General features: G+C 53.9%; 1 protein-coding gene across 1 annotated transcript in view; it reads right to left on the bottom strand.

The window, feature by feature from the left end:
- Nucleotides 1-5,088: 5,088 nt before the first annotated feature.
- The window catches only part of KIF21B (kinesin family member 21B), a 100,575-nt gene continuing 84,150 nt past the window's right edge, over nucleotides 5,089-21,513 (bottom strand). Inside the window, 9 exon segments of the mRNA XM_019513724.1 lie at nucleotides 5,089-12,366; nucleotides 13,100-13,241; nucleotides 13,243-13,333; nucleotides 14,040-14,239; nucleotides 15,479-15,649; nucleotides 17,108-17,225; nucleotides 17,833-17,997; nucleotides 18,732-18,912; nucleotides 19,476-19,612. Of these exon segments, the coding sequence (XP_019369269.1) occupies nucleotides 12,359-12,366; nucleotides 13,100-13,241; nucleotides 13,243-13,333; nucleotides 14,040-14,239; nucleotides 15,479-15,649; nucleotides 17,108-17,225; nucleotides 17,833-17,997; nucleotides 18,732-18,912; nucleotides 19,476-19,612 (1,213 nt within the window). The 3' untranslated portion in view covers nucleotides 5,089-12,358.

Here is a 21,513-nt window from a genome sequence, read left to right as displayed (position 1 = left end):
CGCCTGACTGCCGCGGCCTGCCCGGCGGGTTGACCTGGTGCCCCGCGGTTTTCTTAGGGGCGCCTTCTCCCCCGAGTGTTTTTTCCCGCGAGTGTTTTTTCCCCCTGCTGCCGTGAAGCCGCCCTGCCTGGAGCCTGCTCCCGCCGCCGCCGCGCCGCCCTGCCTGGTGGCATCGAAAAAGAGGTGTTGCTGGTAGAGATTTTGGGTTAAAAAATTAACGCACATAATGTAACTATATAAATATGGCTCTATATATTTGAATATATAGAGACGTATATATACACATTCCTAGTAAGACAAACCTTCACCCGTTACCAAAAAACCACACCCGCGCACCCGCACAAAGGCGGCCGGCCACCCGGGCCCGTTACAATATCTGCATCGCAGGTAACACGCCCGAAACTATTAAGTCCATCCTGGTCCCTCAGACCAGGCCACATGTCCTTTCCACCCCTGCCCCGCTTGCAGGGTGACACGCTCAGCTCAAGCGTCCTCTCCGTCGTCCTCGCTCCCGCTGGAGGACCCGCCGCTGCGGTCACTGGCCTCTGTTCTGCTTGTTCCTCGTCTTTGCTGCCACTCTGCGTAAGGGACATTGGATGATCCTGTGCCACGTGTCGCTGTGCCAGGTGACACTGGCCGCGTCCTCTCCGTCCTCCACTACCAATTTCTGGTGGTAGGTCTGGAGTTCACTCAGAGCCATTTTTATGCAGCCCACGCCTCCTTTCACTGGTGGATGGGTCTGAAGAGGAGACCAGTGGGCAGGAAGGCAATCGCCAGGTCAGGGCCACCATGGAAAAGAAGGCGAAGAGCCAGGGGAAAGAAAGAAAGTCTGCAGCCTGGTAGTCAGCGCCATCAGGCAGCGGAGCAGGGGAGGGAAAGGGCAGGGCATTGAAATGAATGGGGCTGGGGCCCACCTCCCATTATCATTAGTTAATCAAGGGGTTGTACCTGGGCCAGGCTCCCCTGAGACAAAAGCCAAAACTATTCAGCTTGGAGAGCCCTGCTGGCCCTTCTGCCCCAGGGAAATGCTTGGGGTGGAAGAGCAGTGAGTATTGAAGTGAAGAAATGCAATGAAGCTCAGGGGAATAGGGGACTGACTGACTCCCTCAGAGGGCATCTCCTGAGGGGTGGCAGTCATGGTTACAGGTCACTGGGGGATTGACCCGTTCCCTCTGGTAGCCAGGGGTGGGTATTAAACCAGGGCTTGGTGTGGCCAGCTGGGGATGCAACCTCCCAGCCCTCTCGCGTGCCTCACTAGCTGTGGCAGCAGCTACAGCAGCACAACTCAAACTTACCAGGTCAGCCTTGGTTGCTGGCCATAACCGTTGAATGCAGTATTAAGGTGGCCCCCAGGTGAACCTGTTCAGCTGTTGCCCGTGTTGTGCATCAGTAACGCAGGTTTTAACCATGTGCTTCTCTTCCGCTCTTGGCAAATAATGATCACCGCCCTCATGGTATAAAGTTGGCCGTGAATGACTGGTGCCTCCCACGACTAGGGGGGCACTATGATGGTGAGCGGGGACCACCTGCAGCCACCGCTTGCGGTGCCAGCAGTGGTGAGCGAGACTACTCACAGCTGCCACCAGCGGTGTCATTGGCAGGGGGTGGAGGGTAGCGAGCAGTGGACGGTGAGTGGGGACCACCTGCAGCTGCCGGTGGCTACGTTGGCGGGGGGGCAGCAACTGTCCCCAGAAGCCAGCAGTGGCTTTGGCCAGTCTTGGGGTGGGGGGGGGCATGTGCCCCCACTACATGTCACTTATGATGCTGGCAAACCCTAGCTGTGGTTTGGGACTGCCCAGCAGGGACCAACTCTCAAACCCTAGATAGCTCACATAAGTGAGGCGAGGTCAAGCCCAGTGTACATTTATTCTGTTTCCAAACATGCAAGTGGAGTGCCCATATGTCCAAGCTGTGGCCTGATGCTGCCTGGCTTTTTGTGGGTGCTAAGCACCGATGGTCATTTGGTTGGCTGTGGTTAAGGTCATGTGGCCTCCGCAGCTGTCTTTCCTGCACTATCCTACAGCGGGTTAAATCTTTTAATGATGATTAGAGCAACCGTGCAGTCATCATCATGGCTCACAATTGTTCATGACAGTTGTCAGTGGATTCTGTCACACCAGGCTGGATGGGCCACCTAGGACTTCAGACATGAATAATTCAAAAGAGATGTTCTCAGGAGTCAACTAAATTGCAATCCAGATTACAGGTCAATCCACCATAGCAACGCATGGCGTTTGCCTGGTTCCTGGAATACAGGTTAATCTGCCACAGAAATAAATGCATGGGGTTGACCTGGTGCCTGCCAAGAGGCATCCCAGGCTGCAGCAGCAGGGCTGGCCCTGGGGAAGGCTGAGGCTGGCTCAGTGTAGAGCAGCACACAGAAGTGGCAAAACCTGAGGCAGCAAGGGCAGGAGAAGGAACCTCCCCAGGTCATGAGTATTGGAGCTTGCAGAGGGGGCTGCCCTGTGAGAAGTGGGGGAGACAGGGAGTAGTCCCCCCTGCTCTCTGGCATGAAGCTACTCCTGTGTTATATGTGAACAGGCTGGAGAGTGCAAGGCCAGCCCTGAGGGACTGGCTGCCCCATGCCCTCTGCTCTGGGGGAACACAGCTCCACTGTTTGGTGCTACTCCCCATGGCAGTGTGCGGCCTGCCAAGGGAGACAGGCTGTAAAACATCTCATTATATATAAATCCACCCTCCCAGTACTAGTGGCATTTTGGCAGGAAGAGAGACAGTGGCAACGACTGCCATGATCAAAGCAGGGGCCAGGCCCAGAGCCCTCCATGGGGCCAGTAGCACAGGGACGGAGGGAATAGCATGCACCAGTCCAGTCGCTGGCAGCAAGAAGTCCTGTTTGGCATCCCGCTCAGTGCTGGGTGGGTGGCAGGGGGTGTCTGCTGGGGAACCAGGTCCCAGATGATACAGACTCTCTCCTTCAGCAGGGGCAAAGCATAAGCCCAGGTCAAGGCTGGCCAGTCCCAATCTGCTCGGTGAGGCTCCTTGAGGGAGGGCAGGGGACCGCAGGAACCTGGCCTGGAGGTGGCTAGTGCCCAGATGGTACTGGAGGCTCAGCAGCAGACAAATGGCTGGAGCTCTAGGTAAAGACAGGCCTTAGGAGGGCGTGTTTCTGATTTCCTCATCTCCAAGTGGGTAGGTACCAAGCACCGAGGTAGAGCTGCAGGGCCCAGGTCACACAGAGCAACTGCCTCAGGTCTGTAGCATGGAGGCTGGTAGCACTGCATACTGCTGGTTTGCAGCCCCCAGGCCTGGCAGTGCCCATCCCAGACAGCAGGTCCTTCCCATTGTAGCTGTGGGTGACCCCAGCTGTGTGCTGCTGCGGTCAGGCTCACTGGCTGCACATGTCCGCACCCACCCCTTTGACACTCCTAGCACACCGCCTTGCATAGCCACACCACCTGCCTCGAGCTGCCTAGAGGCAACAGCGGGCAGCAGCCTAAAATAATAAGACAGCTGTCCCTGCTGCCCAGTCCCTGCTGACAGATCCCACTGCTGGGAGGAACCGGTGTGTGTCACTCTTCTTGAGGTGCCAGCTGCCGGCTGTCAGAGATGACACTCGGCTTCTTATCCTGCTACGGGGTGGTATGGATCCAGCCTGCTCTACCTGTAGCCCAGGTGCAACAAGACAGGGCCAAGTCTCCAAAGAAGAGATGCAAAGGAGCTCCCCACAGTGCTCAGAGCCAGACATCTGTCCCACAGGTCTCCACTGCTCTCCCCTGGACTGTGTGATACCCCATGGCTCTCTAGCTCCCCTGAAGAGGGTAGAGGTCCTGTGCCCAGCACCCACTTCTGAGAGCTGGCACTAGGAGTGACCCTGCAGTCTCTGCTTCCAAGGCTTAAAGCCTTTCCCTAGAGCCCACCAAGGGTGTGAGCATCTGGGGCAACATGGTACTTCTTCAGGGGTCTGTGCTGGAGAGAGCACAGGCCCACACAGGCAGGCCTGGCGTGGACAACCCAAGCACATTCCCATTTAGTTCTGCGTTTACCTCTGTCCTTAAGGCCTGGAGTTCAAATCGCTCCCAGCCTTTGTACTGTCTGGCAAAGAAAGACCCCTTGGTGGGGATGGGGCCAGGGAATTTGTGGGGCTCTGCATTCCTTCTTGTTCTCTTTCACTTTGCAGCGATATACAAGATGGTGAAAGGTAAATGCCCTTTTCCTGGCTCCACTGACATGCTGACTTCATGGGAAACCCACTAAAACCCACCCACACTTCCCTCCCCATCTCCACAGAGGCCTGAAAACAAAGCAGTCTTGCATAAATGGGGCCCAATCCTGGGCATATTTCTGGCCTCACCCCCACTCCTGGTGCACACCTGGGACAATGGACTTCAGGCCCAGGTATGCCCTCGCTGCGTGGCTTTCCCCTGTGGTCAGGCCCGTGCGCTATCACGGGTCTGGTTAATCCCTCTGCTCAACACGCCTCAGCGGAGCCAGCATCAGACTTGCAGGACATCAGGCAGAAGCCAAAGCATAGGTCCTTCCCCTGCCACCCCCCACCCCTAAGAGCTGTGACCTTACCCTGTAGTTGCCTCATCTGTGGGATGACACCTGAGCTCAGGCTGTCCCCTCATGGCTTAGGCACAGCCTTCCCTCAAAGCTCCCCAGGGGTATGAGCTTTTTGGAGGGCACTGCATTTCTTCAGAGATCTGGGCTGGGGAGAGCACAGGCACGCTCCCAGCATTGAGAACACACCACTGCTCTTTGCTTAACTGCAAAATAAATGCTTGGATCTGGACAAACTTAGCTACCTTGACTCCCATTTCTGATGCCAGCTGAGTGCTACCTCCAGGCATTGTCCACTGCCTGCCAAGCAAATCTGGGAGAGAGTAAAACCTCCTGCTGGGGCCAGCTGGGTGCTAGCAGAGCAAGGACAGCTTCACCCTTGTGCAGGGCTCCTTCCACTCTAGCCATGCTGGACACAGCACACTTTATCCTGGAACGTGCTCCCTGTACTGAAAGGACTGCTTTGTCTCCATCTGCCCCTTCCTCTCATTCATGCTGTACGTGTTCATAGCATCAATGACTTCCCCCCCTGGAAAAAAAAAAGGAAAGAGCAGCCCTACTCCTCCATTTCCATTTGATGCATTTTATTTATGAAGACAAAGGCAAGGAACAAACACGTCCATTGGAAAACCATGTACATCATGAGGCTTCAATACCTTACCCTATTTACAGGAATACCTTACAGTATAAAATATATACACATACCTTGTGCTATGCTTAACACACAGATGGATCCGCAGGGTCTTACAACCCCAAGAAATGAAAATTTGAGCAAGGGCTGGCCTCTATAAAAACACCTCAGGGCCAGAAAAGGCACCTGCTATTGGCAACATTTATACAGTTGAGACAGGGCGATGGGGGGAGTCAGTCTCCTGTTGCTGAGCCTGTTCTGTCTTCGGTGTCTAGGGCTGTGTGTGGGGCTACTTAAAAGGGCTTCCAGCCCACACATGAAATGCCAGGCAGCAGCAGGGTTATCCTATCACCAAGATCTCAACATCAAGCAGTGCTGTAGTGTGAGGTGAACAAATCTCCAGGTTGGAGACCAAGCTGGCCTGCAAAGCCCGCTGGACCTCCAGAGTGGAAAACTAAAGGAAGTCACTGGCAGAACTTCACGGAGTGGCCTGCTGGGACAGAACCTTCCCTGGGGTCAGACCGACTCAGGATGGTTTCTCAGCTTGGTACTGGCCAAGGGCCAGTGATGAAGTTCATTCCTCCACCACGCCTGGGCCTCCAAACCCAGTTTTCCCAAGAGAGAAACAGTGGTGAGGAGCATTCAGAGGATGAAATAAATGGGCAGTAAGAGAGTGGATAGGGGGAAGGAGATGAGAAGATGCAGCCTGGGAGTCAGGTCACCTGTTCAAACAATCTGAATCTTGTGCTTTCAGGGGGTTGGTCCTGGATCACTGCCCAGCATGAGGCACACCAGGAATGGAGGCAGCATACACAGAGGCAGGACAGCGCTTCTCCACCCGGTAAAATGAGGAGGAAAGCAGAGTCCTGGGAGATGAGCAGTGCTGGCCACATTGAAGACTTCCAAGATACCACCTTCAACATGAAGGTACTAGTTCGGCTCCCTGATGCCAAGCACTTCCCAGAGGAGTCCCCTGGCCCCTGTTCATGGCACTGCTTGATGCCAGGGTCAGAGAACATCCACAGGGAAGGGGGGTTGCTGCTGTGCTCTAAAATCCCATGGGAGGAGTCATGGGGCAGAGACCCCCCTGGATCCAAGTCAAAGGCCCTGACTCCTCCCAAAGCTAGTCAAGACCAGAAGACTGCTCCTGAGCAAGACCTTGTGCCATAACACCATGGATTAGAAGGGCAGGGCTCATGCCCTGGCTCCATTGTGCTTGATGTAGAGCCATGGGGAAGGGATCCTTTCCCCTCCAGTGCACCTGGGAGGGATGGAGCAAGTCCCAGCTCCAGGACAGCACAATAGCCTGTGCTGAGAAAGAAGGGGGAGATGCAGCGGTCCCTGCCACCTGCTCTTCATGTAACCATCCGTGCCAGCCACAAGCAGGGCTTGGTGCAGCTCCCAGCACTCAACCACCCCATAATCAAACATGCTGCAAAACTTCAGTCCGCAGGGAGGAGATGAAGGAAGCCAACACTCTCTTCAATTCTGTACTTGGATGGCTTCAGATGAAAGAGCAGGTCCAGGAAGAGTGAAGTAAAGAGACTCAGAAGCAATAAGGACAAGTATGAGTTACAAGAGCAAGCAGGAGTGTGCCCCAGACCCTGAGGCTCATCACCTCTCTGGGTTTGTCCAACTTGCATGCAGTTAAGGCAGACAGCAAAGTCATGATTGGGTCCTGGGAAACTGCTCCCTGCATATATCACATCACAAGATGGCTGGGAGTGGGTACAAGTCACACTGTGTTCTCTAAGTCTGCAAGGTGCAGGGCTAAAGATGGCCCTGGCACCAGCAGAGGAAATCTCATGGCTGTACGATGTCCCAGGCTTGTTACCTGCTTCCCCTATATAGATGCAGATCTACATATAGATTGTCCCAGATCACCCATTCTGTGAGTCTGCTGTACATGCCAACCTTTCCATTTCTTTTCCTTCCCCTGAAGGCTTGCCTTTGCTGTCAGTCATTGTCCTTTGATGAGTCTGCATGGAAACACTTATTTTGGCCTGTCCTTCCTCCCAAATGCTCATTTTTAACCTTAGGGCAACTGCATTTGTGCTCTGCTTCCCCCTCTAGTCTGGAAGCAGGATCAAATCTAGCAGCCTGGAGCTGGTGTTGGAGGCAATGAGGTGACCGGCTCCAAAAGCCACCTCCAGAAGGTGCAGCATGCAAGGTTGGGGAAGTCCCATTCCTCTGAACTGGCTGTGTGGCATGAAGCTGCCCTTACTCCCTTTGCAAAGCTTCATGACACTCCTAGACCTGCTCTTTTCATGAGAGGCTTGTGAACCTTGCAGTGAGGCCCAGGTAGCAGGTCTTCAGCTGGGGTCACCTATTCTGGCTCCATTGATGAAGCTCTGACAATTTTCACCACCTGCCCCAGGTAAGGGAGGATATTTTGGTTGAACTGAAGGACGTTAGGAGACAAGGGAACTAGCATAGCAGCTAGGAAACAGCTCCTGCTTGGGACTGACTGAACCAAGCAGAGCCATATAACACACTTGATTTCTTGTCTGCCTCCTTACTCCTGGTCCTAGCGGGGTGGCAGGTACAGTGCCATAGCAGGCTCTTGTTAGGAAAAAGTTACCCAAAGCCAAATAGCAAATATATTCTTACTGAATTTTGCCAGACAAAACACCATTCATGGGTGGTTGCAGTGACTATGGGAATGTGAAGGAAGGAGGGACTGAGAGGGGGAGAGGGACCACGCACTCAAGATGCAGAGTCTCACTTTCCAATACCTTGACTTCGGTTGAAACAGCCTCCTCCTGCACCATGGCAGAGGCTGCTTCTGGATTGCCAAGTCAGCACTTTCAGAAGGAGGAAGCCAGGCAGAAACCGTCTGTGAATGAGGCAGCATCATTGTTGGGCCAAGAGGTCTGTTGACCCCTGCCCCCACATCCCACCACACTGCCTCAGAGCACTCATCTGAGCCATTTTTAGACCAAGCCCAGGAGACGCAACATGAGACTCGGGGTCAGGATTTTCACAAGCTGTGGATGAGCTGAAGTGCTCTGCCTCAGACACTCTTAAAAGGTTTTGATTTCCAGGGAGAGCCTAGCACCCACCTTCTGAAGATCAGGAGCCCAGGAAGTGTCTCAGTTTGAGCACCCAAAGAGCTATTGCTAGTCTGCTATGTGTTGCAAGGCTAAGATTCTGTGTGAAGGGCTCATTTAAACAGTGGCTCCTCCTGCAGCGTAGAACAAGGGCTGGCTTATCAGATCCAAAATGTGCTGAACTACAGTATCATAAAGGAATTAAAGCTCCCCCCCCAGCCACAAGCAATGGCTCAGAAATGCATCAGCAAGACTGTGCGTTCCCAGGACAAATTCAAGTTTCAAAACCATAAACAACAACTACAAAAAACCCCAAAAAAACAGCTCTGTGAGGTAGGTTAACAAAAACAACCATTTCTTTCACACGCATGCACATGGTGCGCACACACACACACACGCACACAGCATTACAGTACACAATTACTTCCTGCTTTTGCTTCTCCAGCAGAGAGGGAGGAGCTGGCAGTCACTGCAGAAAATGGGGTCGGCACAGTGTATGGGAGCAGACCCTGATGGTGTGGACAGTTTAATGTACTCATGTGGCTGATACCAGCTGCCTGGGTGCAAGCCAAGGTCCTGCACTGGCCTGCGGGAAAATGTCCCTCTTTTGAGCCACTTGGTCTTATTCATGCACTGTGACCAGCTCCCCCAGGTCTGCGGGATGAAAGCCATGAGATGTGTGGGGCCCTTAAGCCAAGAGAGAATGAGACCAATCCACCCATTGAATACTTGGTCCTGCAGCACATCATGCATCCTAGTGCTCAGCATGGCTGAGGATCAGGCTGCAAGGAAAATAATTGGCAATCCCAGCAGGTTGCCCCTGCAACACACAGCTGGATGCTTCCTTCCTCCTGCAATATCCAGTGTGGGCCCGAACCCACTAAAGTCAATGGGAGACTTTTCAGTGGGATCTGGTGCAGGACGTGGAGGATTAAAGGAAAACCCCACAGAACCCAAGATACCTGTGCCTGGAGCCCTTCCCATCTGATCCCCTTTTAGAGATGGCTGCACTTGGTAAGGCAAAGGGCACATAAAATGCTCCTCTATCAGAGCAGCTCCATTTGACATCCAGCTTGAGTAGGTGTGAATGATGGGGTGACAACCAGAGGGAAAATGGGGTCCAAGACACTAGACAACATCCAGGGCCCCTGCCCACCCAACACCCACCTATTACATATACAGGGCAGGAGGTTCCTGAAGTGCCCAAAGGTCAGGGCCCACCATCACATCCTCTTCTCAGACAAGGTCCCATGTATTGTTACTCTTCTCACCATTTGGAGAATCCATCTGTCCATTCCCAGCCTGTTTAATTCTGTTCCACCTGAAGACCGTGGATGTATTTCTCTCCAATTACCACCAGCTTTGTGGGTGGAACAGAGCACAAGTGAGTAACTGCAATCCATGCTGATACCAAAATCTTCCCAGGCACCAACACAGAACTGGAGACACTTTCTTGAGCTGGCGGTAGGAGTTGAGGGAACAAAGAGTGGTTTTGGAGACATGGATTCAAAGTGACCCAACTTTTTTGTATTGGGATCTCACCACAACCAGGATTCTGGCAAGACCTGGGAGCTTCTCATCCAAGATGCTCAGAGACTGAATGGGCATGAGCAATGTGTCAAAGTGCAGAGGCAGCCTTGGTCCTGCTGATATGCAGAGGTTGAGGATACTTCTTAATTTGTCCAGCAGGGGAAGGAAGAAGCAATGTTTTTGTAGAGCTCAACAATACAAAGTCATCATTTTCCTTCTATGAAGATGCAGCAGTTGAATATTTTAAAGACAAAACAAATATTTTAGGACCCCCCCCCAGTGCTTAGAGTTCAGGAAGATTTCCCTGTCCTGTTCATAAGAGTTTTAAGGTAGGTCAAATCTGCAACATGAGGCGCGCAGCTGCTCTCCTTCAAGTTCCCACATAGAGGGAAGCCATGAGAAAAATATCCTACAAATTTAGAGAAAAGTATGAAGGTCCTGGCACCCCTACCAATGGAGAACATGCAGTCCATAGCTGATGGGATCACAGGAAGAAGAATCAGTGCTTCAACAACCCACAAAACATCTACAGGAATAAATCCTTAAAGCAAGCATCAAAAAACTGCTTCTTATGTGACATCTGGGGTTATGCTAGATGAGCAGAGGAAGAAAGGGCCAATCTGCTGAGACTTCCTTTGGCTCATTTCACGACTACATTGCAAGAAGAGCTCAGGCAGAGCAAAAAGGATGATACATTGAGCTGCTGAATGCAGACTTCCTTGGCGAATGCAGGTTTCAACGGTATGGGGCTGGGACTCACAGTAGCCAGCTGTTTGAAGGGGAGGAGAGACAAAGGTAGCAGAAGATAGCAGTGAAGGGGATTATGCCTCCTTGTGGGAGTATAAGTCTAAGGGACACTACATGCCTGCGATGGCTGCTGGCAACAAGCTGCAAATGCCCAGGATGAACGCGAGTCCAAACATGGTGGAAGGGACAAAATGGGGGTGAAGGAACCTAATGGAATTTGTCCCATATGGAGCTCAAGTCTGGGGCAAACTTAATGGCTGGTGCTAAAGCAACAGCGTGGATAAACAACATGCAACTCCTGCCCCACCCTAGCTGGATGGTAATCCCAATGTCCTGGATAGACCCCTCCATTTGTTCAGGCCTTACTCTTCTCCAGCAGCATACCAGCCCTGCACAGTTTTCAGTCCAGAGCACTCCCTGCCTACCAGCTCTGCAAAAACACCTCTCTCCTGACCATAACATTTCCTCCTCCCTATCCTTCAGGCCCTGCTTTAGTCCCAGACCTCTTGAGCTGAGACTTATGCCTTGGGAGAGCAAGAATCCAAACAAATCTAAAAACCTCCAGTGAGAGAATGCAAAGAGCTGAGAGAAATCAGGTACCTAAATAACTTTACCACGTGGCTCTTCATCCTTTCACCAACACTAACACTTGTCCAAGCTACCAAGTTCCCCAACACTGAGGGTGATTAAAAATGCTTATGAAATCCAATATAAAAACAGTAGAAATACCCTTTCCAGCAGCAGCTGGGATAGACCTTGGTTGCATCTGCTATACCGGTGCAGAGCAGAGGTGGCCAAGCTGCATGTCCAACCAGACAGCGAGGAGCACAAGATCTATCGAACTGGCTAACTATACAATTAAGGCTCTGCTGGGCATGAAGGGACCACCAGTGAATACAGCTTCTAGTTGCACTTTTCCTTGGAGGTGTCAGAAAGGCATTTTTCAGGCCTGCCACCTGCTTTCTGTTTATAAAGGCAGTGCCCAGAACGAGCTAGGAGTTTGGGTCTAGTTGTCAGGTTCAGATGTCTCTGATCACCCAGGGCCCCTGGATTTCATTCAGAGACACAGAGAGGTTCTGCTGTCCAAAGATCTGCAGAGCCCTGGCACAGCAACATGGCTTGGAGGTGGTCCCTAGAGGTAGCTCCATCCACAGTAGCACTTCTGTACTGGGGATGCTCCCAAACATGGCAATGGGGCAGTCCGCGACATCTCTGAGCACTGTACAAGTCCTCTCCGTGTTTTGGTACCAGCCAGCAGAACCCAGCTCTGCTGGACAATTAGGTGTGCAGGGAGATTTTTTTTCAATAGCTCCAAGGGAAACTAGCCCCAAAACTATGAGCGAGCCCAGGCCCCCAAAAGGTGCAGGGGACAGCGAGGAGGGTGCAGGTAAAATGATGTCATTGCACATGTAGGAAAAATCTCACTACTGCAGACAGATATGTGGGGGTTTGTTCTGGTGCTGAACGAGCTGTGGGCAGAAGGGAGCAGATAGAAGTGATACCATCAGGATTCTTGGCTTTGCTGGTTATGAAGCAATTTCTGGCTCTAGCTGTGGTCACTGGGAATCTCTATGCATTGAGAAGGTCCAGCATGGAGGCAGGAAGGGACAGACCACCCCACACAGAGCTCCCCAATCACAGGAGCTGGTAGGGCATGAAGTACCAGACAGGATGTCTTCTGTCCCAGAAACTGCAAGAGGTTAGAACTACCAGCTGGGGCCTAGACCACTCCCATGCCTTGCAAACAAAGTGGCCTGATGGCCAGGGAAAAAGCTGAGACCTTTCCCCCTCTCAGGATACAGGAGTCCCCAGGACTTGTCTCTTGGCAGCTCCTAGATTGTGCTGTTCAGTGACCTTCTCCTGCTCCAGAGCTTCACTGTCAAGTCACTGAGGAACAAAGGTAAGAGAGAGGGCAAGAAATGGGGACTGCCCAGTGGGGTCACCGGCAGCCGCCCCACCAGTGCCAACACAGCATTCAACTGCAATAGAGCAGCAGACCACAGCCCATTCCCAACCCACAGCCCACCCTCAAGCAGTGCTGTCCCCATAAGACCTCTGGGCTGCCATTCCCTGGCAGGTGGGAAGGAAATCATCGGGTTGGGGAGGTCATGGGGATCAGGCATGGCCTTCACTGACTATCGGGGAGGATGACTCTCAGAGAACCTCCACTGGAGGACTTGGCAGGAACTCAGGGCCCAGCCTATTGCATCTCATTGGCAACAGCCATGCATGGTGGGACATGGAGAGCTGATGGACTAGCAGTGGCCTATGAGGAGGCATAGACTGGCTGGCCAAGCCCACAGCAGACTGGAGCCAGCTGCTGGGCTCTACTGCCCCTTGACTGAGCTGCAAGTGACCTGGAGCTGTGACCCTGCAGGGAGCCTCCAGGCTTGGTTTCTGGAGGGGGGACCCTTCCATATATGGCTGCCTGCGTGCAACCCTTCAATACCATGGGGCAGGCAGGCAGCCTGGCTCTGAAGGGTGGGCACCAGGGGCAGAACAGAGAGTAAAACCTGGGCAGCAGGGAAGGGGCGGGGAATGGGCCAAAGGGGAGATTCTCTTCTTGTAAAAAAACAGGATAAAATTGGGGAAACCAAAAATCAAACAAGCAATCTCGTACCGTCAAGAAGCAGCTGAGACCAGGGCGGGGAGAGAGTGCAAGAGAGGACAGGAAAGAAGAAAGAAGACGCGAGCGACAGAGAGAGAGAGAAAGCAAACAAGCAAAGAGTAGGAAAGAGCCAGAGAGCAGGCGGGTCAAGGCAGGCTAGTGGCACGGCCCTTGATGGCAAGGACGCGTCGTGGCAGGCAGGGGGTGAGCCCAGGCACGTAATTCCATAACTTTACCCGGCAGTCACTGCGGCACAGAGAGCGGCAGGGAGAGACAGAGAGAGAAAGGGAAGGAGAAAAGGGACATGGTCGGAAAGAGGAGATCAGAGTTTTGGTGCTGGCAAAACTGGGGGCAAGACAGGGCAGGACTGCCAGGAGATCTCTCATAAGGGCAGGGCTGCACATGGAGACTGGGTCATGGCAGGAGAGGGCCAGGCAGAGACCATGAGGGGGATGCAGCAAGGCCCAAAGTGGGAGCCAGTTCCCAGCCATGGGGAAGACAGTTTGCTGCAGGAAAGGGACAGGGCAGCAGCATCAGGCCCGACTCTTCCTGGCACGTCAGCAAGAAACAGCCAGTGGCATCAGCAGGCCATGGGCAGGGCAGTTCAGCACTGAGTGCTTAGAGTGAGGGGAAGGGAGACCTCATCATGGGAAGGGTGGATGCTGTCTGAGAGGAGATGGAGGAGCAAGGAAACCAGAAGGCTGCAGCCAGCCTGCCCCACCAATTACTGCTGAAAAACCCAGATCGCCAGGAACCCTGCTCTAGGACTGCTCCAGTCTCTTGCTCCTACTACCCACCCAAGCCCGGGAACGTGGAGGGTCACACAGGATGTAGAACAATTTTGGGGCAATGCTTGGGGTCAAACCTCCCTCCCCAACACCACCTGGAGCTGAGGACTCTTCCTGAGGGGACAGGGATTAGGAACAGGAACCCCAGGCATCCCAGCACTCACCTGGAGGCAGTAAATATGTGCTTCGAGTTGGTGCAGATGGCATTGATGGGGCTGTCGTGTCCCTTGATCTCCCCAACAGGCGTGAAGTTATCCACGTTCCAGACCTTCACCAGGCCTCCGCGGCAGGCACTCAGCAGCATGGGGCGGCCAGGGACAAAAGCCAGGGCACAAACCCAGTCCTTGTGTGCATTCGGGATTTGCTGTTGGGATTTCACAGGGACAAAGAGAGGATGGATCTACTCAGTGCACCCACTGCACATGGCCTGCCTTGTCCTTCTATCATCTAACCTATGATCCAGATTTTGCAACTGGCTCGCATCTGCACAATGGGCTGATCCAAATACCCCCAAATTCTAGACAGGGTTGAACTCTGAGACTGGAGTTCTTATGCTGGGCCCAGCTTTGAACCAAGAGGCAGAAGGCTGACTGAATCCAAGACTCTGGGCTCAGGATACCCCTCAATAGGACTATGTGAGAGCAGCTCAGCACGTGGAGAAGAATAATGCTCCCAGCAACACAGTTGAATGTGTTAGGGTTTGCCATCACAGAGGTCCCTTCCAGCAATACTTTTCTATGATCTGCAGGCTCTTTGCAGACATAATCCACTCACCCCTCCTCAGAACTCAATGAGATGTCGCATGGGAGGGCAGCGGGACCCACCCAAGTCACAGCAGCAAGCAGCTACTGAGTTCAGTATCTCCATTTTGGCGACACACCTCCCATCTGATTTTCAGAAGTGCTGAGTACTGAGCTCCCACTGACACCTATCAGCCACTCAGGTGCTCTGCACCTCTCAACATCTGCCCCCAGGGTATCTGATGGAGTGAGATCCACAGGCACTGAGGCACCCCCAAAAAAGGAGAGTCAGTGGGAGAGAATGGAAATACAGGTCCCAAGCCTCCTGACCACTACTGCCCCACTCCAGCCAGCAGGTCATGCTGCCTCTCTGGGATGAGCTACAGCATAAACTCTGGAGGTCCCAACTAGGTGCCCAACAAGACACAGGTTTGCAGTACATAGGACCCTGAGATCCAGCACAGACATGCGCATGAATTGTCCACCTCAAAAAGCAAATTTCTAAATGCCCAGAGCAGCTGGAACCTGAGAAGAGATGGACAAATCACCCGCCAGTAGGGCACACAGCACAGGTCAGTGCACATGGGTCCAAGCAGGATCCCGTGGGTAGCTTCTGTGGTGCAGCCTTACCTTGTGCCTGAGCCTTGGCAACACTCCCCTGGGACTCATCTGCCTCCACCTTCTTCCTCCCCCTGCTCCCTACCACTTGCAGATAGGAGGAAGGGGTGGAGATGCCATCTGCATCCACCTCACTCAAAGCCCCTCCCCCTGCTTCAAGACAGTGCTTTGCAACCTTCTGGTTTAAGTGCATGTCTCTCCTGCAAGGCACTTGTCATCAGGGCCCTGCTCACTCCCCTCCATACCTGGGTGAGCTCCTGCTGCTCCAAGTCCCATTTCTTTATCCCGTTGTCTCTGGAGCCGCTGAAGAGGACATCTCCCTGGATGGCTAGACATTCGATGCCGTCGTAGTGGGGAGGCTCAAAGTTATGAGTAGGGCCGATGTTACCTACCATGCCTTCCGCAATCTCAAACACCTGCAGGGCACAGATAGCTGTGAGAGCCTGGCTCAGTCCTGGGGAAAGAGCTCAGCCTCTCTTATACTTTCAGCCACCAGGGAGGTCAAGAGCTGGGAGACTGACACCAAGAGCCACACAGGTGGATGCCCAGCCAGGGACCTCTGGATCTGTGGGGAGAGGGCCATGGGTAAAAAGGGGATGGGAGGGAGTGGGCTTGTCACCTAGGGACTGCTTTGGAGCCTAGTGTGCTCAGCTGTAACTGAAAGCCCCGACATCCCTTAGCTGAGTGGGGTCCCTGTGGGGTCTCTGCTCCTAGTCAGCAGGTGTCCAGGTTCCAAAAAATGAAGTTGCCTCCTTGCTGGAATATGTGGCAGAGAGGCCAGGGGCTGTATGAGCAACAAGAGGCCTATTTTACCTTTCCAGTTTGAGGCAGATCAGCAAAGTGCACGAACAGGGAGACTATGCTGCCTTGTCTGGGCCAGGCACAGACAGTCCCAGGCTATCCAGCACCAGCCTCATTATATGAGTGTGAGAGACTGCAGATCTTCAGGCTTTGGGCTTTTGGGATCCCAGAAGTTCTTCAGAACAATTTTTTCATTATTAAATTTATGCGCGTTCCAAGCTAAAATAGCCAAATCAAAGTCCAAATCCACGAGGCAGTCCAGAGCCATAAGTGGCCCTACTACCAGCAAACATTCTCCACCCATACCTGGGGCTTCAGATGTTTCCAAATCCTTTGGCAGGCGTCCTACATGCAAGCCCAAGCCTGGAGGCTTGGGGTTCAGATGCCCCCGAGTTTTGCTTGCCGTTAACCATAAGGCCCTCGATGCAAGCAAGGGAGGAGACTCCCATTTCCATAAAGTGGGTTTAAAGTCGCTACACCTTGGTGGGTACTGAATCATGCCCCAGAAGAGCAGTTCTCCCCAGGTGCACTTTAGGAAAACTGCCTTCATGGACACAAATATATGGTATTTCTCCTGCCAGGTTCAGAACAAGCACTACGCTTGATCCAACGCTTCAGAACAATTGCACAGGCCCTGCTGGAGCAGGTTCCCTCTGCAGAGCAAGACTCAGCAAGGACAGCTCTCTGGGATGGGGACAGGGCACTGTCAGATTCTGGATGATGCAGCCCACACCTCCTAAGGGGGTTAGGGCATTTTTCCCAGGCCCTAGCTGGGATTTCCAGAAGAGCTCAGACCTGAGTCACCAACACCTCTGCCAAGCCAGGTCCTGAAGTGCAGCAAGCCCCCGACTCAGGAGGGAGCTGACCTTCTACAGGAGGGATTAGACAGTGATAATCCTGCCTGAAGCAGGGTGTGAACTAGACGATTTCCCAAGGGTCTTTCCAGCCCTGCTGTTCTAGGATGCCACAAGCCTGGCACTCCCAGACACTAAAAAGGGAACACTCCCATGAGTAGCAGAGACCAGGCACAAAGGCATCTATAGCTGCTGAAGAGTAAGAGGGCATGGGGGTACCTTGACATAGTGGTCTTTGGATCCAGTGACGACCAAGTCATGGTTGCTTGCAGTCTGATTCACCGTGAGACACATCACGGGCCCAATGTGCCCGGTCAGCTTCCCGATAGGCTGCAATCTACAAACAACAGCACGTGCCTCACTGTGGATGGTACTTGCTTGTGAAGTCTCCTCAGCGGGTCCCTAGGCCCCCTTTTCTCCCTGACATAGCCACAGGAAACTGCCATCTCAGAACCAGGGTCCTGAGCAGGAGGACTCCCTCCGTCTTGCAAGTCCCTTGAGAGAAGCAGGAAGCCTCGGCCTGGCCAGAGCCTGTAGCAGCAGGAACTGGGCTCAAGCAAGACTCGGAGGGGCTCAGTGAGCTGCCTTCCATTGAAGGGTGCTAATAGGAAGGCACAGGGCGATGCAGAGCAATGTGCACCTGCACTTTTTCTGTGGCACTGACTGGAGATCTAAGCCAATCTTTTCTGGGGCCAGTCACAAATCCCCAACATGAGCAGGGTAAAACTACTCCAAGTGCTCGTTTGGGCTACTGCAGCAGCTCCCTTGGTGCCAGTCACAGCTGCTAGCTCCCTTAGGTAGGGCCTGCCTGCAGCATGAGCGCACGCTCCAGCCCTCTCCTTCCTCTTGGCTCTAGGGCCCCTCTATTCACATGACCCCAGCATTCAAGTCCCCCAGAGGTATTACACCCCTTGTATGCATCCAAACTCCAGCCCAGGCCTGACCTGCTCAGCTCCCAAATGCGGACAGAGTTGCCTGTGGCTGCATAGAGCATGGTGCCGGTGGGGTTGAGTGCGATCTGGTTGATTTGGTGTTCCCCCTGTACGCTGGTGATGGTACGAGTGGTGGTACTGGCACAGGCATCTCCAGAGATCACCTGGCCCGAAGATCTATGGTGCAGAGGAATAGACATGTGAGCGCAAGAGCAGAGGCTTTCATGGGGCAAGGGTGGGAAGGGGTGTACTCTGCCCTGGATTGGAGATCAGCTCCACTGTGCCCCTAGGAGACAGCTGAAAGCAGCCCCTGGTCCCAGCTTGGCCATCGTTTTCCAATAGCATCTTACAGAATGGTGCCACCAGGGCCTGCCCCCCTCCCTGGACATCAGCCTCCTCATGGAGGTAATGAGGAAGCCAGTCCTCAGCTCCACACTGCCCTCAAAAGACTTGTAGCATTGTCACAGCAAGGGGAAACACCTGCCACCAAGGGGATGAAGTGATGTTGCCCCTGCTCCTGTGTTGGAAAAGATTCCCAGCCCAAGGAATTTCACACTGGCCTAGGTGGGGCATGAAGGGGATAAGGGGGTGATGGGAGGGCTGAGAAAGTCGATGACTGGCTGGGAATGGGACAGAACTGCCAGGAGGAAGCCAGGTTGAAGCCTGCAGAAGAACTACTGGGTCAACACCTGGTTGAAGCCATACAGAGGAACTGCACAGTGCACTTGAGACTAGAACAGCAAACGTTGCGAGCTAAGGCTCTGGGAGCTGACCCATGGCAAACTGTTCCCATGTTCCCAGACTCAGTCCTGCAAGCCCCCAGGGGCTGGCAACCTGACCTGTGCCATAGCTAACAAAGCTATCAGGGAAAAGCATCAAGCACAACAGGAATCTGGAGGGCGGATACATACGTGAGCGTGCGGATGCACTTGGCAGAGTCCCGGATGTCCCACACCTTGATGTAGGAGGTGGACACTGTGAACACCAGCCCCGTGTGGCTGCAGTACTTGATGGACACCACGTTGTTGGGGTGGCCCTTCAAGGAGGCGATTTCCTGGCCTGTCACCAGGTTCCACATTTTGCAGCTCCGGTCTGAGGAAGGAGACATGGACTCTGGAGAAAACTGCCAGGTGCAGCTATCTAGGAGACCCCTCTCAAGAGCAAAGACCCTGAGCCATCTTTCAGTAAAGGAACCCCTGATCCAGCAAATTCCTGCTGCCCAGAAGCCTGCCCCTCCACCTCTCAAGGACAGCCTTAGGGGCAAGGGCCATCTAGCCCCACTCTCTGTCCCAATTAACTGGAGGAAGGACAGTTCATGCCCCCTGCAATGTGGGCACCTCAATACCAGGGACTGGGCTGCAGCCCAGCAACTCTTTTTACAGCCACCTCCAAGCAGCTATTCAAGAACAGTGAGGCTGGTTACCCAATGGCTGATGCAGCACGACTGCCCTCTCCTGGGCTGACTGAAAACTGTCTCCTTATGAATCAATGGGGTTTTGTGGCTTTGAGCTCAGCCAGTGGGGACTTGGGGCCTTAAAGCAGGATGCCAATCCTCCCCAGGTGGTCACAAGGGTGTGGGTACTCAGTCATTCTCCAGCCAGCACAGGCCTCTCTACAGCTCAGCACCCCCCACCCACCCTCACCAGGGCACGCACCTTTGGATCCAGTGAAGAGCAGCTCATCGGTGGCATCCAGGCAGAGAACAGGCTTGGTGTGTCCCTCTGCCATGGAGACGCACTGCAGTGGGGCTGTCCGGGCACTCTTGGCACCACCCACTGGATTAATGATGCCCCTTCCAAGAGAGAGAGAGAAACACATCAGCAATGGGGGTTCCCAGCTAAACTCCCCTGGGAGCAAGTTGCCTCTTGCATGAGAAGGCATCAAACCACAGGCTTTACTCAGGGTCTGGGCTTGCAGCAGACTTTCCTGGTGATAGAGGGGCTGCAAGCCTCCCTAAGCAGACAGGTGCACAGGGGATCAGCCTGTGGGTGGACTGTGCTGTGTCCCTGAGGCCCCCGGCGGTGGGAGCTTGGAGGCTGATGAAGACCCTGCCTTTGGCTGGGCCTGTGCTGGAGGAAGATTTCTGCGGGTGTGCAAAGCCTTGTGAAAGCTATCCGCTCAATAGGATCCCCTCTGCCCCAGGTAGGCAAGGGCCCAAACCAAAGCTGAGGCTTCTGCAGGCTCTGCCCTTAGCACCACTCCCTTCCATGAAGGACAGGCAGCCCCTGGGCTCGAGCCACTGCCCCACTACCTGGCTGTCGCCATCCAGTTGCCAGGACATGGAGCAAGGGCACCCCCCTGTGGCCAGTGTGGGGATGTGGCATCCTTTAGTCAGCTCCTGTCCCCCAGGGGCACGGGCAACTCTGCCTGCCCAGGGTGACAGACAGGGTCACCAGGTGGGATCAGGGGTGGCTGAGACCCCCAGGAGCCCAAGCTGTCCAAGCCCCTTTCAGAATGCCCCTCCCAGGCCTCTGGACCGTCCTGTTCAGGCACAGCCCATCTCACACCTGGTGGAAGGTTTCCCCCTCCCGCTACACCTGTACAAGGGGTGTCAGGGTGACGAGCACAGATAGCCCCCATCTATGAGGTGGTGTGACCTGACTGCCCTCCCAAACCTAGTGCAGCAGGCAAGCAGAACACATGCTACAGACCTTCCCTGAAAGGAGACAAGCTGCTTGCAGAGCCCACCACACACAGCTCAGGGGCTCTTCTGGATGGGACATGCCTACGATCCTGGTGCTCCTCCCAGCATGACAAAGGGCTGCTCTTCTGAGAGGACAAGCACCTCAGCCTTCAGCAGAGGGCACCGGTGGGCAAAGCACTCAGGGTCTCAGACAGTTCATCCCAGCTCAGTTTCACCCAGGCAGGTCCCAAAGGATGTGCCAGGAGCGAGGCTAACTGGGGCAGTGCCAGGTCCCAGGAACAGCTAGTCAGGTTATCAGGGTCATTCAGAGGGAGGCTTCAGAGCCCAAGAGTGGGGACCCACGGCCCTGTGGGCAAGGTGGGAGCACAGCAGAGCTCCCCACTGGAAAAGCCCATTAGCACCGTCACATCTAGAGGCTGGACAGCTCCAGTACCTCATAGCACTGCCCCTGCCTCACAGTGCGGTGGAGAAGCAGGGCATTTGTATCAGACTCACAGGGGCTCTCATCAACACCCAAGAGTCAGTGGAGGAGACTCTCCCACCAGTCTGGGTCCCTTCCACTGCTCTAATGATGTGCATGGGAGTCAGAGTTGAGTTGCACATCTAGGCCACTGCCAGTACAAACCCTGACCCTTGGTGTCACAGCCACAGCACACATCGCAGTGGGGGAGGTTCTGGGTGGGCACAGCTCACAAGCAGCCTCTTTGGACAATGCTGTCATTTAGAGGAACCACTGAGGCTTCTATAAATGACGTGGGAAGCTGCACTTGTCCTTGAAAACTCCCAGAATTACCCTCCCCACCACGGCAGAGTCTTGCGTTCCAAAAGGCTGGAGCTTTGGGAAATGCACCCTTGCTTTGTGCATCAGGTTCTTCCTCTGAAAGAGGGATGACAACCCTGTGAGCATTGAGAAGTTGACACTGTGTTTGTTGAGTGCCGAGAGGTGTTTGGATGGAAGATGCTAGAAGAGGACAAAGCATGACTGCCTGGTTCTTTCCAGGCTGACACAGATGTTAGCAGCTGGACTGCCCTGGGACTTGGAGTACCCT

This window comes from Gavialis gangeticus, unplaced genomic scaffold, assembly GCF_001723915.1.
Source record: "Gavialis gangeticus isolate Ggan-Ray unplaced genomic scaffold, GavGan_comp1, whole genome shotgun sequence".
Taxonomy (NCBI): Eukaryota; Metazoa; Chordata; order Crocodylia; family Gavialidae; genus Gavialis; species Gavialis gangeticus.
This window is presented reverse-complemented; position numbering and strand designations above follow the sequence as displayed.